Source organism: Peromyscus leucopus, chromosome 1, assembly GCF_004664715.2.
Source record: "Peromyscus leucopus breed LL Stock chromosome 1, UCI_PerLeu_2.1, whole genome shotgun sequence".
NCBI classification, from domain to species: domain Eukaryota; kingdom Metazoa; phylum Chordata; class Mammalia; order Rodentia; family Cricetidae; genus Peromyscus; species Peromyscus leucopus.
Genome location: NC_051063.1, coordinates 102,873,143 through 102,890,203, shown reverse-complemented (window position 1 = coordinate 102,890,203; position 17,061 = coordinate 102,873,143). Strand labels below are relative to the sequence as shown.

The window sequence follows — 17,061 nt, the reverse complement described above, 5'->3', positions numbered from 1 at the left end:
GAGTGCTGTGTACCACCTGAGGCACATATTGACACCCCTAATCGATGTCAGATTTATTTTAAGAATTATATCTTTAAAAAAGATATAATTATTTTATATTATAATAAAATTATAGACTTATAATTAATTGTAAGCATTGGTATTTCCATACAATAAGCACTAACTATTCAGTATTCCTCAAATTATTGTCATACCCATTTTACATAGTACTTAGCACATGACAAAGCTAAGAATGGCAGACTGTGTGACATCTCCACCTTAAATGTTTCTCAACATGGGAGGCAGGGCTGTGGGTTTGAGTGGTGCTGAGAAGCATCCAGAGCTACATGGAGGCCATTAGGACTCAGACTGCTGCTGACTCCAGGGCCCTGGCTATGGACCCGAGTCATAGACTTCCTAACATTGACAGGCAGAAGTGAGCAGAATAGTGGCTGTCCCTCCTCCTGTAGCCAGAGGGGTGTGGGACCTCCCACAGAGATGGGGAAAGCTTCTGGGAGAGGAGCCTGCCACCCCCTGTGCTGGAGACAGGTGGGAAGATGTCTTTGTTAAGAAGGAGATGGTTCGCTGGCTAGAGGCCAGCCTTAAATGCTGGATCTCAGAAGACCACCTTGGTGGCCAGCTGGTGAGACAGGCTTGGATGCTCCCTTGGATGACTTTGCTTACTCTCGGGCCGTGGGGGTGGGGGGGTCTTGTTCCTTTTCTCCACCCCCTTTCTACCTCCATCCATCTTTTATAGCTTAAGAAAAGGGAGATCTCAGGATTGGGCCTTTTTAGCAGTTAGTGGGGCTGTGTCTTAGTTACTTTTCTGTTCCTATGAAGAAATATCACAACCAAGGCAAAAACAAAACAAAACAAAGCACTATTTAATTGAGGGCTTGCTTACAGTTTCGGTGGGGGGGGGGGGTGCGTGAGAGAGAGAGAGAAGAGAGAGAGAGAGAGAGAGAGAGAGAGGAGAGAGAGAGATTGAGATTACATGGCAAGAAGCATGACAGCAGACCAGCAGGCGTGGCACTGAGCAGTAGCCGAGAGCTTACATTTTAGCTACAGGTTGGAGACGGAGATAAAGAGACTGGGCCAGGCATGGGCTTTTGAAACCTCAGAGCCCACCCCCAGGGACACGCCTTCTCCCAAAGATCATACCTCCTAATCCTTCCCAAAATTGTTCTACCAGCTAGGGATCTAACATTCAAATATAAGCCTGTGGGGACACTGGCTGCTAACACTGGGCAGTGTAGAGAAAGCTTCATGCCAAGCACAGAATGGGCCCTGCTGAACTGGAAGATTCCTGCTTGCCACCGAATGTCACTCTGCTGAACATCAGGGTTCCCCTATGAAAGGGAGCATAAACTTAGAGCTCACGGGGCAGTTCTGAAGTGATCTTTGCTGACTCTGGAGGGCACCAGCATTGCAGAACTCTAAGCAGACACTGCTGAGTGACACTGTGCAGAACAGGTGCTTGTTACCTCACACCTGCAGTGTCCTGCTCCTGTGCCTTTCTAAGAGACTAAATAGAAATGATGATGACTGACACTGAGACCAGATGCTGCATTACCACACCCGGAGCAGCCCACCAAGAGGTTCCTGTTCTGTCTTTCCATGACAGACAGGGGTTTGGCACAGAGAGGTCAAGCAAACTGTGTGAACCTGCACAGTCAATCCAGGATTCAGACACCAGTGTCTGGCCCCAGAGCTTGCTCAGTTGCCAGCCGTTCTCTGCTGCCTTCACTAAACATTTGCTTGTAGATGTTGTTACTGTTTTCCACAAACAGAAATGGCTAGACTTTAATTGTGTGCAGTGTTAAATATATCTATCCAAAACACTGGGCACCAGAAGAATTTCAGATTTAGGAGTTTGTTTGAAATTTGGAATATTTGTATATAGGTTTTATTGGTTGAACACCTCTAATCCAAAAATATGAACTCCAGATGCTCCAATATCAGGAACTTTCTTGAGACAAGGTCCTTGTGTATAGTGCGGATAGCTGCAAATTTGTAACCCTCCTGCCTCTGCTTCCCATGTGTCACCAGCCCAACCAAAATCAGAATGGCGCCAGCACAGAAAAAGGTTTTGGAATAAAAACGTTTTGGATTTCAGAGTATTTTAGATTTTCGACTTTCATAAAAGAGGCACTCAGTTTATATCCGCTTGCTGATTCGACAAGCGTCTGTCAAGCCGTTTGGGCCGGCGGTGCTGTGTTCTGGACTGTAGCGCAGAGTACATGGAGTGAAGAAAGTAGACACAGTGTCTAGCCTCCAGCTAGCAGGGAAGCACAGGCACGAACAGGTGCTCACCCTGGAGTGCCTTTGGGAGAGGGAGGAGATGCTAGAGGAGCCCTCAGGAGTAATACCTACCTCCACTCAGGAAGGACCTCCGGACAAAGTGACCCTTTGTTAGAGACCTAGAAAGGAGTTAGCCAGCCAAGAGACAGTTGAGGGATGGGTGGGGCTCAGCTGGAATAGCATTTTCAGGGTAAGAAGGAGCATTAGGAAGGCAATAGTGAGGTGAGACCTCAGGTGAGCAGGACACTTGAGGAACAGTGCTTATCCCTGGGCTGTGATACTGGTCCTCTGCTGACATTCACCTGAAGTCGTCTCCTCTGTGTTCCTTGAAGTCACCTGCTCACAAGCACCTTGTATGCATAGCCTTGTCATCACACTTGTGAAAACACTTTACCGGTTTGATTCTCAATTCAGACAGTTGATTCCTAACATCCGAGATTGCCCTATTCATTCATTATTGCATCTCCAGAAGCTACCACCACGCACGGGTGCTCATTACACTTGTTTGCTGAATGAATGATGGGTTTTCTTTGTAAAATGGATTATACCCTTCTTGCTTTCTTGAGCCAACTATCACTTTTCTTCAGGTTTATCATTATAGCCAGCAGTTAATGTCCTGTGTGGCAGTTCAGAGATGCCCTTAGGGCCTGTTGAGGTGCTGTGCTTGGAATCCTTTTTCAGCTTTTCATTGTCCTGTTCTTTTCCCTCTCTGCCTGGCCAGAGTTGGATTGTGATCAATCTGCTTGACTCTGAAGTGTCCTCCCCAGCCTTATTTCCTTCTCCTAATCTGCAGTGGGCTAGAAACAAGGTCCCCAGTATGATGTGATAACTAAGAGTGAGTAACTAGCGTGATTTGTGACTAAGGGTTGGAGCTCTGATCGAGCTCCTAAAGGGCTTGAACAGGAAAAGCACAGACATCATTACACACACCCAGAGGCTACGCTAATACAGGTGACTCCTCAGATATGCCAGAGGCCAGGCTAACCTAGATACCCACCCTCAGGTGTGCCCAGAGGCCAGGCTAACCTAGATAACCACCCTCAGGTGTGCCCAGAGGCCAGGCTAACCTAGATAATCCCTCAGGTGTGCCCAGAGGCCAGGCTAATCTAGATACCCACACTCAGGTGTGCCAAGAGGCGGCTAGCCTAGATACCCACACTCAGATGTGCCCAGAGGCCAGGCTAACTAAATAACCAGAATAAGCATAACAGATACCACCCTCAGGTGTGCCAGCCAGGCTAATCTGATATTTGGCCAGAGGCCAGGCTACTCCAGACCCTCCCCCCCCTCATGTGCCCAGAAGCTAATGGAACCCTAGCTGCTCACAAACTTTCTTCCTGTTGTTGGTGCCCAGGAGGAGGTCACATAATACTGTAGGGTCAGCAGTGTGGTCTGGTCTCCAGCTCTGAGTTCCACCATCTTCATTTTGGCCAAAGTTTTGAAGTGCTTCCACCCAAGCTAGCTTGTTAGGGAACTGGCTACACACTTCAGGCTGTCATATGGTGAGGCAGCTTCCACTGAATGCATTACAGTGTTGTCAGAGCAAGAAACGGAGAGAATGCAAGGGGCTAAGACTGGAACAACATCCGGGCTCTGCTTCTCTGTCTGGGCTGGGTTCTTTCATTGACGCATTGCGGAGAGAATGAGGACTCACCCTGGTTCTGGTTCTGACTGCTGGTGAGTCTGACTACTAGACTGAAGCAGTCCGTCCACCCCAGCCTCTGAGCTCCTCGCACACCATTAACAAGCCGAGTGAGCTGAGCTTCCACGTTCTTGTCTGAAAAATGGGACTGGACTCCGACTGCTGAACAGCCTTCTGACTTTCAGAGCTTTCGAGAGCGTCCTCAGTGTTACAAGAGGGGGCACACATTCAGTCATTCTGAAAGGTTCAGAAAGAATGGCGTAGGAATGATTGCATGGTGCTGCTATCTAGGCAAGGTCACATTTTGCCTCGTACCCACCCTTTTATCCCTCAAGAGGCAAGAGGAGCCTGCCCTTTACAGGATTAGTTCCAGGGCATGGGAGAGCTGTGATATGGGGAGGCTGGTCCTAGATCCTAGATCTGCCCCAACAAACTGAACTCGGGAGATAGCATTAGAGAAAACTGGGTTCTGGGTAGTGTCCACATGAGGGAAACACAAACCTCATCACCCAAGCAGGCTAGAAGCTGCTCTGTGGGTGGGACCTTGCCTCCCAGGCAGTGTCCCAGAGGGGTGAAACCTTCTAGTCTATTAGCCAGTCTAAAAGGGTCTGGGCAGCAGCATAAGCCAGAGCCCATCTCATAAGCAGATACGTGTATGTCCACCGACCCAGGGCTCCTAAAAAGTGGGACCAGTTTCAGGTTTTATTTTAATACAACAGGAGACAGAAAAGAGAGGGAACATGAATAGTAGGACTAAAGTAAGTCTGAGGGTTTGCAGGTTCTGTTCATGTGAAATGTCTATCCCTAACTTTCAGAAAATGCTTACAGATAGTTATTGAGGGTAAAAATCAGATCGCAGGGCCTGGGACGGAGCTTAGTGGTAGAACTCTGTCTGTCAAGCACAAGGATGTATTCAACACCAGGTTCAACATAGAGTGCCACCAAAACAGACAAAAAAGCAAATTACAGATACAATAAATTCTGACTTTGTAGAGAATGCACACCCAGGTACAATATGCAATCCCTGAAGGACTAGACCAGAATGTTATGTGTTCCTTCTCAAGTTGCTGAGATATTAGTTCCTTTTTCTTCTTTGTACTCTTCTATAGTTTCAATTTTTACCTGATTTTGTAAATCAAATTTAAGTTACTTACTGAATTGTAAGCAATAGAAGTGTGTGGCTCTTCTGTACAGAACAGCCTCTTGCCCCACCCCCTTCCCTCTTCCTGCCACCCCACCCCCTCCCCTGGCTCTACCATCCCACTCCCTTCCCTGGCTCTGCCACCCCACCCCCTCCCCTGGTCCTGCCATCCCACCCCCTCCCCTGGTCCTGCCATCCCACCCCTCCCCTGGCTCTACCATCCCACTCCCTCCCCTGGTCCTGCCATCCCACCCCCTTCCCTGGTCCTGCCATCCCACCCCCTTCCCTGGCTCTACCATCCCACCCCCTTCCCTGGCTCTACCATCCCACCCCCTTCCCTGGCTCTACCATCCCACCCCCTTCCCTGGCTCTACCATCCCACCCCCTTCCCTGGCTCTACCATCCCACCCCCCTTCCCTGGTCCTGCCATCCCACCCCCCCTTCCCTGGCTCTACCACCCCACCCCCACCTTTTTTTTTTTTATCACCTGGACTCCTCATCCTTTGAATTGCCCAGTATTCTAGGAACCTTTTCTTTATGCTCAAGCTGAGTTCAACTGTCTCCTGGCTTTCTGTGTCATTCCATTGAACCACAACATAGGATTTATCTGCAACAACATTCTACACATCTGTTTGTTATCTTTAGTCAGCTTAGGTCAGGGACTGTAATGATTCATTTCTTGTCCCCAGAATGAATCGTAGATGTCAGTCAACATTCATGAAACAAACCAGACTGTTTTACCTCTTCTTGCCCAGCCCAGGTGACCAGGCACACAGTGTAGGTACGACAGTGTTTAGAAGTACGTCGATAAATTAAAATTCTGAAAAGCCAGGCACTCGCAGCTGAAACAAAATGACTAGCCTGAGGTACATAGAGAAGCATTACTCCAAAAAAACATGAAAAAATCAAAAGACAGATGAAGCTGGACATAGTGGCTCACACCTGGAATCCCAGCACATGGGAGAGAGAGTCAGGGGTAGCCTGGCAAGTTGAAGGCCAGCCAGGGCTACATAGTGACACTGTCTAAAAAAACCAGAGAGCAGGTGTGGCAGCACACGCCTTTAATCCCAGCACTCGGGAAGCAGAAGTAGTTGGGTCTCTGAGTTCAAGGCCAGCCTGGTCTACATAGTGATACCCTGTCTCAGGAAAAAAAAAAAAAAAAAAAAAAGGCCCAGGAGAGCCAAAGGTGATGGTATACACTTTAGTCCCAGCACTGAGAGGTAAAGGCAGGCAGATCTCTGCTAGTTCTGGGCTAGCCTGCTCTTCATAGTGGGACCCTGTCAACACATACACACACACACACACAAAACTAAAGGGAGATGGAGGTAGGGAAAGGAGAGAGAAAAAAATGAGCATACATAGACTCATTTGTTGTTAACGGGTTTTTTTTTTTTTTCTTTTGGTCCCTCAGTCCTAGTCACTCGAGAGGATGACTTCAACAACCGGCTAAACAACCGTGCCAGCTTCAAGGGCTGCACAGCCCTGCACTATGCTGTCCTGGCTGACGACTACCGCGTCGTCAAGGAGCTGCTGGATGGAGGTGAGAGCTGTGGGTTGTGGTTGGAGGGGAGATGATCCACACTTCTAGGACCCTGTCACTCTCCTGGAGCTAAGGAGTGGTCATGTTGCCCAAGAATAATAGTGTCAATGTGTGATTTGCCCTCTGGTGGTTGGTGTATGTTCTTTAGTGAGTGTGTGTGTTGTGGGGGGGGGGGATCCTCCACCCTGTCTGTGGTAAGCTGTGAGGGTTTTTGATTTTTTTCTGGGGGGGGGGGCTGTGGGGGAGGGAGTGATTTGGCTTACAAGTTATAGTCCATCATTGAAGGAAGCCAGAACTCAAGGCAGGAACCTGGAGACAGAACTGAACCAGAGGCCACAGAGGAGGGTTATGTACTGGGTTTTCCCCCTGGCTTGCTCAAGCTGTGAGGTTTTTATAAAACATTTTTTTTAATTATGTGGAGGAGGTATGTGCACCTGAGTGCAGGTATCCTCAGAGGTGAGAGGCATTGGATCTTCCTGGAGCTGGAGTTACAGAAGCAATATGGGTACTAGGAATTGAACTTGGGTCCTCGGGAAGAGCAGAAAGTTCTCTTAATTGCTGAGCTGTTTCTTCATTAATAGCTCTTGCCAAAATTACCCTCTCTCTCTCCCGTGACCTCCAGAGCAGGACCAGGGGATCGAGGGAAGTTGTGTTAAGCCCTGTACCCCGTCACAAAGCTGATCTCCTGGATCTCGGCCCCACTTTAGTCTCACTTGGGCCTCTTTATTGCCCTGAGCCTGGTGTCCTCTTCACATTCATACTTGTGCTCGGATGGCTGGACAGATGGATTTTAAGTCTGAGGGCAACCTGGGCTTCCTAGTGAATTCCAGGCCAACCTGAGCTTCATAACTGAGATCCTATCTCCAAAACTAGCAGCAATAACAAAGCAGAGAGCTTCTCACTTGACTTGCCCCCTGAGAGTGGAGACCATATTGACTTAAGTATCCCTAGTACAATATTCTTGGCACATAGTGAGTGTTCTGTAACTATCCACTGAACGATGGATGTCCTCCCTTTCAAGAGTGTCAGTTTTATTACAGAGATAGAGTGCACCAGACTCCGGCTGGGCTGCTCCTAGCTAAGTTTGGTACAGAGTTCACTGCCAGACACCTTTAGACAGCCATCCCCTTCTTAGTTCCCCTTCTCCCCATCCAGCTTCTGGAAGAGTGGAGGCAGCATGTGGGGGACCCAGATCCCTGCCTAAGATAATGGCGAAAGAATACCTATTCACTCATTCCCTGGTGCTTCGTGAAGGCCAGAGACCTGTTTTGGGGGCTGGAACCTCAGGTCCTCCGTGTCAGGATTCATTTGCCATGGGAACTGAAAGAAATAGACAATTCCTTTGAGGCCCTCTGGGTCACTCAAATTTGTCTTCCTCCCTCACAGAAGAGATGTCTCCAAGATCTCTTGGAGGTAGGCATTCCCTTGGGTGGATTCTATCAGGGGCTGAGGGATCCTACTTCTTCCTCTGGTAGTCCATTCCATTTTGCTTCTCAATGACTGGTGGGAACACCTTTTTATGAGCTGTGATCGCTTTGTATCTTCTGCCAACTGTCCACTGTTTGCGACCTAACCACTTTTTCCACACTCGGCCTTCACGGGAAGTTCGTTCTGTCCCAGACAGAGCCTTTGCCTTCCAGGTCCAGGATTCCAATTATCTTCCAGCCCATGTCATGTCCTTTGATTTGGGACACATCGCAGGAACCCAGTCTTACCACCTCCTGTCAGCCATAGGCACACTGGTTTCGTAACCAGACCTTGCTTGTACCCTCAACTTTGAAGGGGCCAGCCCCAAAACATGCCTTGGTCTGTAACTGTAACCGGCAAAACTGCTCTGCAGTGTGGCGACTGCCTGGGGCGAATGAGTAAGGACTACTCCTCACAGAGGCTGCTCTGACTCTGTCCTTCGGAAAGCCCTCTGGTGAGACATTTGGAGCTGGGCATCAGAGCGTGCACTGTGGGCCTTCTCTCTTCGTGCCTTAAAATCAATATGCCCAGTCATTGTTTCTGGCTCATATCCCTGCTTCCCCCAGCCACCACACAGTCAGAGTTCACTCTACAAGGAGCTTGCCACGCTCCTCTTCCAGATCGAACACCTTCAGAATGAGGAGGCGAGGGCCTTTTATGAGGCTCCCTCCACCCTTACCCCCCAGGCCAAGGCTAGCCCTTTGAGCTATTCCAGGGACATGCTTTCCTGCCCGGTGACTTGGAACGGATGCCCTGAGCCCCCACCTTTGCGTTTCTCCCACCTGCCTTTTTAGGAGTCATCCATTTATACCCCTGCCCCAGTTTCCCAGCCTCGAGGGCCAAAACCATTAGCCCACTTGTTTCTCCCTTCTAGACCTGAACACGTTGCTGTCACTCAGGGCCTGCAGGCCTGCCAGCTTCTGACCCCTCTCCCCTTCTTGACCTCCCTTAGTCTACCAGTGTGTGTGAGCAGCCAACCAAGAGGCAGGATCCTGCTCTCTTGTCCTCGGGGCTGTTGTCTGTGACATTTCCAGTCTTTGACCTCTGCTGACCTTTTCCAAAGGGTCTGCCTTCCTGCCCATCAGCTTTATCAGAGTGCTCTGGCCACCAGCTTTACTGTAGCGCTGTAGCAACACAGAGGGAGGGTCTCTGCAAGACCCAAGGCAGGCCTAGGCACAAAGGCCGTCTGCTCCCAAGGGCTGCAGGGATTTACGTCCCTGGATCTACACTTAGGGGTAGAGGGAGCAACCGCTCTTGCTCTCTGGGCTGTGAAGAGGCTCAGGCAACATCAAGCTGAGGATGTGGACACCCTCCAGCCTGTAGGAGGCAGCATGGAGTAGTGGACGAGACACAGCAGGTTTAAGAATCAGTTAATCTGGGTTGGGATCCTCTTTCCAATAACCGACAGGTTATCCTAACTCTCCCAGCCTTGGTTGTTTTATGTCAACAGACACCGCCTTCATAGGAGTATGTGGAGATCAATACTAGGTGTCAGAGTCCCTAGCAGACACATGGTAGACGCTCTGTGACAAGTAGTTACCTTTTTTTGGGGGGAGGGGTATACTCATTGTATATAGTAGTGGATTTCAAGTATCGTGTGCTTTGATCATAGTTCCCCCCCATGCCCTTCTCCCTCCCTCCCTTCTGCTATCCCAATAGTCTCACTTCTGCTTTCATGATGTATATGTAAATGTTTTTATGTGCCTGTGTAAATGCTCAGATCCACACTGAAAGACAAACATGTTTCTATTGTCTGTAGCAGTTATTGTTATGACTTAGGTACAAAATCCCACTCTGTATGTGGGCAGTTGTCTCTTAACTCTATCTCTGCCTTCAACATCCCCATGCTGCCTAGAGTACTGTTATATTTCCTCACTTGTCACCCAGATACTCAGACACCTCCCTCTCTTGGGAAGTCTTTCCTACTTGTCCACCTATTCGGGTACTTCTCCTGTGAACTTGTACAGTGTTGTCCCAGAGCTTACTGCAGACTGCTCACGATCATTTTTCTGCTTCAAGAGACCCCATAACTGTGAAAAGGTGCATGCTGTGGAGACAGACTGGGCTTTAAAGCATGTCTCTGTTACGTCATATGTTACTGTCTCTGAGGTTGTCTCTGACCCTGAGACTCTCGTGCTGACAGATGTGTAAACAAGGCCATGGCAGTCGGGTGGCTGCTCTGGCAGGAGATTGAACAAGGGGCTCCGTGGAAGTGAAGGAGGAAATGCCTTCTTGTTACTGAGCAGGGCGGTGGAATAAGTCACAGGAAGACTCCTGGAGGAGAGGGTGATCCCCCTTCCCAGGAAGAGTAATGGGAAGAGAGTTCTCTTGTAGGGATTCCAGTTAGCTGGTGTCCATCTTCTGTTACTGTGGTACAAGGAGTATACTGACAGTGTGTATGTTTCATCCTTGATGCTGCTGCCTCTGTGCTGTTTGCTCAGAACAGGAAGGCTCTGCTTCCATACTTGACTTTGCAAGTACATGAAAAGATGGAGGAGGACAGGTGGACACTGTGACTGGAAAGAGAAGTCACAGAGAGGTGGCTGCAGTTGCCTGTCTCAGTACACCCAGGGCTGTTAAGCTGCATTAACACTTCCTCTCAGAAATGTGCTCGCATGGCCAGCTCTGTCTGCCTAAAGCATACCTCTAATCATGGTGGATTTTTGACTCAGTTCCTTCAGAGAAATAGCCCGAAAGCCCCGAGACATTCATTGTATACAAGGAGCTCACTTTTCTTAGAGGCATCTAAATGGTACAAGGTAAATGCCACTCTTGGGAGAGGTGATAACATCATCTTTCACCAGCCTGACACTCAGCTGCTCTTCCTGCCCGCCTCTAGCACCCATCAGTGTTTCCAGTGCTGCCCTCTACTCCTGCAGTGCCTCTGTCCTGTGTCCCACTGAGGCTCCTCAGGCTGCTGCCTTCTTTCCACCGGCCAATCGCCAGTCCCCGGGCCGCCTTCCTGCTGCCATCTTCCCTGGGACCAGGGAAGAGCATCTAGCCTTTCCTCTCCACCTCTTCAGCTACACGCTGACATACTACTGAGTACATTTTTGGATGCACTAACAGATCTCAAAAGCCCTGCGTGGCTTCCTGACCCGCCCACTCTCAGAGCTGCCTCCCATCTGAGGCACCCCTGTCTCTGTCTCTTCTTCCCACTGCTTCCTGTTTCATCACTGGTGCTCCTTGCCTCAGAAATGCGTAGCCCTTCTGAAACCTAATCCACCCTCCCCGGGGCCTCCCTCAGGCCTCCCTTCCCACTTTGAAGGTTCCTCTTTGACCCCTTCTCTGAGTGCCTGGCTGACCTGTCGGTGTTAACCTGCCAGCACCCACTGAGTCCCTAAATTCCTGCAGCCTGCCTGAGGCAGAGGGCCGTTCTAGTGCTGCCGTCCTCCCTGCAGCAGCCTGTCGTCAGCCCATCATCAGGACCAAAGCTCAGTGTCCCGTTTCTCGTTCCACTTCACTGTCTGTCCATCTGTCTACACCAGCAGATGTTGCACCGGCAGCTTTCTTTGCCCGGGGCTGTCTGCTCTCTGTTGAAACTTCACACCCAGCAGTGCAGAGAAGGATCAGAAGTTCTGGTTCTGCCAGCTGCAAGTTCTCCTTTGTGCAAACCCTTTCTCACTCTCCAAAAAAAAGAGCGGCTACCAAAGCTGATCTCAAGGACCTCTCCCAGCCCTGGTGTTATGGGTAGCCTCTGGTCAAGTCCCTTCTATCATTTATCATTCGTTTGCTATAGCAGTCAAACTTTTTATTGCTGTGACAAAATACCCAGTATAACTATTAAAGAGAGGGAGTCACTTTGCTCACAGTTTCAGAGGTTTTAGACCATCGTGGTGGGGAAGGTGTGGCGAAGCAGCATGGAGGAAGGACGGAAGACAGAAGAGGGAGGGAGACTATGCTAGTGGCCTTTCTCCCCCAACCTTTTGTTCCTTCCAGGCCCCAGTATACGTGATGGTATTACCCACATTCAGAATAGGTCGTCCTCCCTTAGCTAATCCTGTCTGGACACTCGCTCACAGGCACATCTCTGGATACATTAGCAGTTTACTAGGGGTTTCTTGGCCTAGTCAAGGTGATAGTGAAAATTAGCCATCACATTTGCTGAGCACCTTGCCTGTCACAGGCCCAACCTAGGCACCATGCCAATAAATATGATCCAGACCTGAGTGTTGCCTTTAAGGAACTCACATTTACTAGAAAACCAGACATTTAACAATGACTGAGATAGTGGAGATCTAGACAATGTGCTGTGGGATCACAGAGCTCTTAAGCTACATGCTGTGGGAGAGCTGTCATCCCAGCACTTAGGAGATAGAGGCAGGGGGTCCAGAGTTTGAGGCTAGCCAGTTAAAGGGGTGGCCCGGAGGCCTGAGACAATAGAATCGTATGTGTGAGACCAGCAGGACTACATATTGAGTTCAAAGACAGTCTAGGCTGTACAATGAGACCCCATCATAAAACAGATCTCCAATAAGGCAAGGAAAGCCTGGTGTAAGAGATGGTATTTACTCTAAGTCTGAAGGATGAATGTACGGCCCCCAGGTTGGCAAGGGTGGTAACTAGAGGGGGCATGTGTAAAAACATGGAAGACGAAGCAGAATCTACTCTTCATAGAATCCAGATAGTTTAGAAGAGCTAGGACCCAGGTGTCAGAGGGCAAGAATGGAAAGCAAGAGCTGCTTAGGAGGGTTTGTGCTAAGGAAGTCAAGCTTTTCCTCCAGTGGCAAACCATGACAATGGAGAGAAGAAACATGACAGGTTTTGTGGAGGTTTTTTTGTTTGTTTGGTTGGTTTTTGAGGCACGATCTTAATGTGTTCCAGGCTGGCCTGAACTTTCTGTGTAGCAGAGGATGACTTTGAACTTCTGGTTCGCTTGTAAGTTTCCAAAATGTTTATCTGCTTCTGAAATAGGGGAATCCACTGTGGAATTCTCACAGCAGTGGGAACGAATGGACCTGTGCTCTGCCAACATGTGTGGGTCACATGTCTTAACTGTATGCCCATGCTTAGAGTTCACAGCAGATAAAACAAGTCAGTGGTGTAAGCAGTCAGGATGGTGGCTAATCTCGAGGACAGTGGGAGTGACTGGAAGAGGACAGGCAGGGACTTCCAGGGCAGGACCCCTAGCTTGAAACTGCACTGAACTGCACTCTTCTATTCGTTTGCTCTTTTCTCTGTGAGTCCTGCACTACCTTGAACTCCTCCACATATATGACCATAAATCTCACATCATGGGGAAGTGCCTAGCTGCCCCGCTGCACTTCATGAGTAAAATCACTTTCTCATTCTAGACCAAGACAGCTTCTTAGCCTGTTTTTCACTCCTCAGATCTGCAAGTCCCCTCCCCCCATGAACTGCCAAGCCGCTCTCATCTCATAGTTCACAAAGAAGATGGACTGTGGTCAGAAGGGGACTTCCTCCTTGCTGCCATCGTTCCCACCTGCCTGCCTACACCATGCCTCTTTGAGAATGATACCTTCCCTCCAATAATGAAAATGTTCCCTAAGACCAGCCCTCCAGGGGCTCTGGTTCTTCTTTCCTCCTACTTTCTCAAGAACTCTGCTCCCCCATTCATGCCTTCCTCTCCTGCATTATTTCTTTCTCCTTTCCTAGATTCTCATTTTCATTAGTGTGAAAATGTGCCTTCATCTTGTGGATTTTACTTCTTGCATGTTGTAATGACTAAAGTTCTCAAGAAGTAATTGCCACCCATCATCTGCTTCCTCAGCTTCTCTTGTGTCCTGAATCTCAGCTGTTACCTAAATCATCCTTGAACTCTTTTCTCTTCCACTCCATGGACAGCACTTCAATAAGTCCTGTCGATTGTCCCTGGCCCCATCATCTCTCTTGGACCACCCTGAGAAGACTGTTCTCACAGTTTACTCCTGTCCCTCTCAAGCCTCCCTCCAAATCACAGCCTAAGGGATTTTCCTTAAATATGTCATGCCCCAGCCAGGCAGTGGTGGCACACGCCTTTAATCCCAGCACTCAGGAGGCAGAGGCGGTGGGTGTCTGATTCGAAGAGAAACCTTGTCTGGAATAACAAAACAAAAACAAAAACTCTAAACAAACAACAACAAAAAAATTTCCTACTTAAGAAAAACCTTTGACCCCAGCATTGAAGCAACAATAAAGGCTAGACACCCTACCAGAGCCTTAAAAGCCCCTTTGTCACCTAGACCTCTGCAGCTTCATGTCACTACTATGTCAGTCTTCTGCAGAAACACTAGCCCTCATTGTTTCTCAGACAAATTGTGGCCCTTCCCAATTTCTCCAAAGGATGGCCACCTCATCATTCAGGCCTTACCTCAAATGTCCCTTCTCAGGGACCTCCCAAGCTATCCTAGTAAAAGTTGCTCCAATGCCACTTTATCCTGTTATCCTCCTTTGCCCTCCTCGTGGCACTTACTTTGGCACCTGCAAATCTGTTTGTGTCATTATTATCTGTCTCTTTCCTGCCAGCACATGGAGTCCTGCAGCCACAGAAACCCTCTCTCTTAGACAGACAGTCCACAGTGAGCATAGGGAAGGTGACTCATAGTCACTGACAAGGGACCTCATGGCTCCCAGTCAGGATGGCTAGCAGGACAAGCAGGTGGGTTTGAACAGGAAGACTGAAGTGATCATTCTCTTGGGATGGCTAAGGCTGCACATTGCCCATGAGTGGTGCAGCTGAAAAACCCCAATGGCCCCACTGGTGTAAGCCCAAGCAAAGGAGCTAAGCAAGGGACTCAAGAAAGGAGGAGTGCATCTAAACAGAGCATCTCACACCATCTACAAAAGATTTTCTCTGTTTCAATCTGTTTACCACAAACCACTATCTTCTACACTAGATTTTAGCCAAAATTTTGCTGAGAAACAATACTTTCTTAAATGCAGTCAGAATGAACTATTAGGAAAAGGGATGTTTTCAAACGAAATGCCAACTGCATGCCCATATTTATTTGTTTCCAAAGACATATAAAATGATTCTGAAAATCACTATGAAAATGTCTTGTAGAGGACAGGGAGTGAATGAAGTTCACTGACTGATACTAGTTCATGAACCCCACATTAAGCATCACTGCTGTACTGGTCCTCTGGGCAGAGAGGGGAGACAGATGAGCAGAAGATAAGATAGCCTCTGCCCTCAAGTAGTCGGGTCAGGACACACATATCCTGCTGCACGGCCGACAGGTCAGAGGCTGCAGGCATCGGGAACTGTGATCCGCCCCAGCTCTGCTACTGTCTCATCCTCGTAATCACAGCACCTCGCTGGCGTCACTTTTTCATCTATAAAATGAAGAGATCATATTGATAACAAAAAAAGTTTCTTTTTGCTTGGCGCAGATACAAAACCTTTGTGCTAACAGTTGTCTAGGGGAAGTAGTGGGGAGAGATTGCTAATGGGCATAAGGTTTGCATGAAAATATTCTAAAGTAGATTATAATGATGGTTATATGGTACTGTCTGTATGCTAAAAAGCATTAAATTGTATACTTTAGATGGGCAAACTTTATGGCATGTAAATTATATTTCAGTAAAGCTGTTAGAAAAGAAAAAAATTCTCCATGCCATTCCAAACTGAACAATACTGGCTTGGATGGGTGACTGGTTGCCTGGAAGCAAGTCAGAAAGCCAAGAGAACTGGAATCAGCTCCTCAGCTAGCATGGGAGATGAGATGACCCATCAGTGATACAAGTCAGTTCCTTTTCAAGAATGCTGTTGAGAGGCTGGAGAGACAGCGGCTCACCACCTAAGGGCCCCTGCTGCTCTTGCAGAAGACCTGAGTTCGTCCCCACCCCTAGTGTGGACTGCTCACAACTACCTATAACTCCAGCTCCAGGGTGTCCAACAGCCTCTTCTGGCTTCCACAGTCACCTATACACACGTGACACAGACACACATAAATAAAAAAACTTTTAAAGAATGTTGTTAAAAATTTAACTGTAAACATTCTCTCATTCTTAATGGCATTTTGAATGATTTCATCTTATTATCTAAAAAATATTTATTGCATACCCCATCCCTTGCAAAGCTTAAAGTCTGTCAGAGTAGAAACATTAGACAAATAATTACTAAGTTATTAGCTAATAATGTAAGTACTATTACAGAAGAGTAGAAGATACTATGAGAGGATAATGGAAACCTAATCAAGTCTGGGGGGCTGAGGGAAGTCTTCTGAGCAAATCCATGTGTGCTGAGATCTAAAATATAGATACTAGCCTGTCATCTAGCTTGAGACAGTCCTGTGGAGTAGAGATGGCCATTAGTCACCCTTAGGGACCAGCAATCATGGATCCAGGGACACTGGAAAGTAGGGATATTCGACGGCAGTGGTTCTCAACCTTTCTAATGCTGTGGCCTTTTGATGTAGTTCCTCATGTTGTGGTGACCCCCAACCATAAAATTATTTCATTGTTTCTTTATAACTGTGATTTTGTTACTGATATGAATTATAATGTAAATATCTGATATTCAGGATATCTGATCTGTGACCACAAAGGGGGTCACAACCCACAAAGTTGAGAACCACTGTTCTATGGTATTATCATTGCAGTCCACATCTTGGATCAGATGTAATGTAGGACCGCCATGACCCTGAGTCTTGCCCTCAGCACTCAACCAGCTCAGAATGAAGCTTCCCTTGTTCATCCCCAGGATGAGGTATTTCTGTACCCCAGGGCCTGTGGAATCAGTGAGTGGCTGAGCTGGAGACAAGAGTCTGGTCACCATGCTTTCCAGAACCATCTGCCATCCAGGCACCCGCATTTCATCAAGACTTTAATGGGCTCCGAGCAGTCCTCAGATGAGCCTGGCTGGCATCCGGCATGAGCTCATCACCGCCAAGAGTAGCAGCTGGAAGCCAGGGCTCCCCTGGGTGAAGGAGAGGTCAGCATTAGCTAGGCAGGTCATTCCATGCCCTCTACCTGCACTGTACCTGGAAACAGCTCCCAAGGCCAGCTGTGCTTTGCCAGCTTATTCATACCCTCTAGGGTATGTATCTT

The 17,061-nt window shown here is 48.3% G+C and overlaps 1 protein-coding gene across 2 annotated transcripts in view; it reads left to right on the top strand.

Annotated features, from left to right (window-relative positions):
• The window catches only part of Clpb (caseinolytic mitochondrial matrix peptidase chaperone subunit B), a 126,909-nt gene that overhangs the window by 57,943 nt on the left and 51,905 nt on the right, over nt 1-17,061 (top strand). For both annotated transcript variants that reach the window (XM_028889025.2, XM_028889024.2), the window contains one exon: nt 6,475-6,603. In XM_028889025.2, the coding sequence (XP_028744858.1) occupies nt 6,475-6,603 (129 nt within the window). The remainder of the gene's footprint in view (nt 1-6,474; nt 6,604-17,061) is intronic.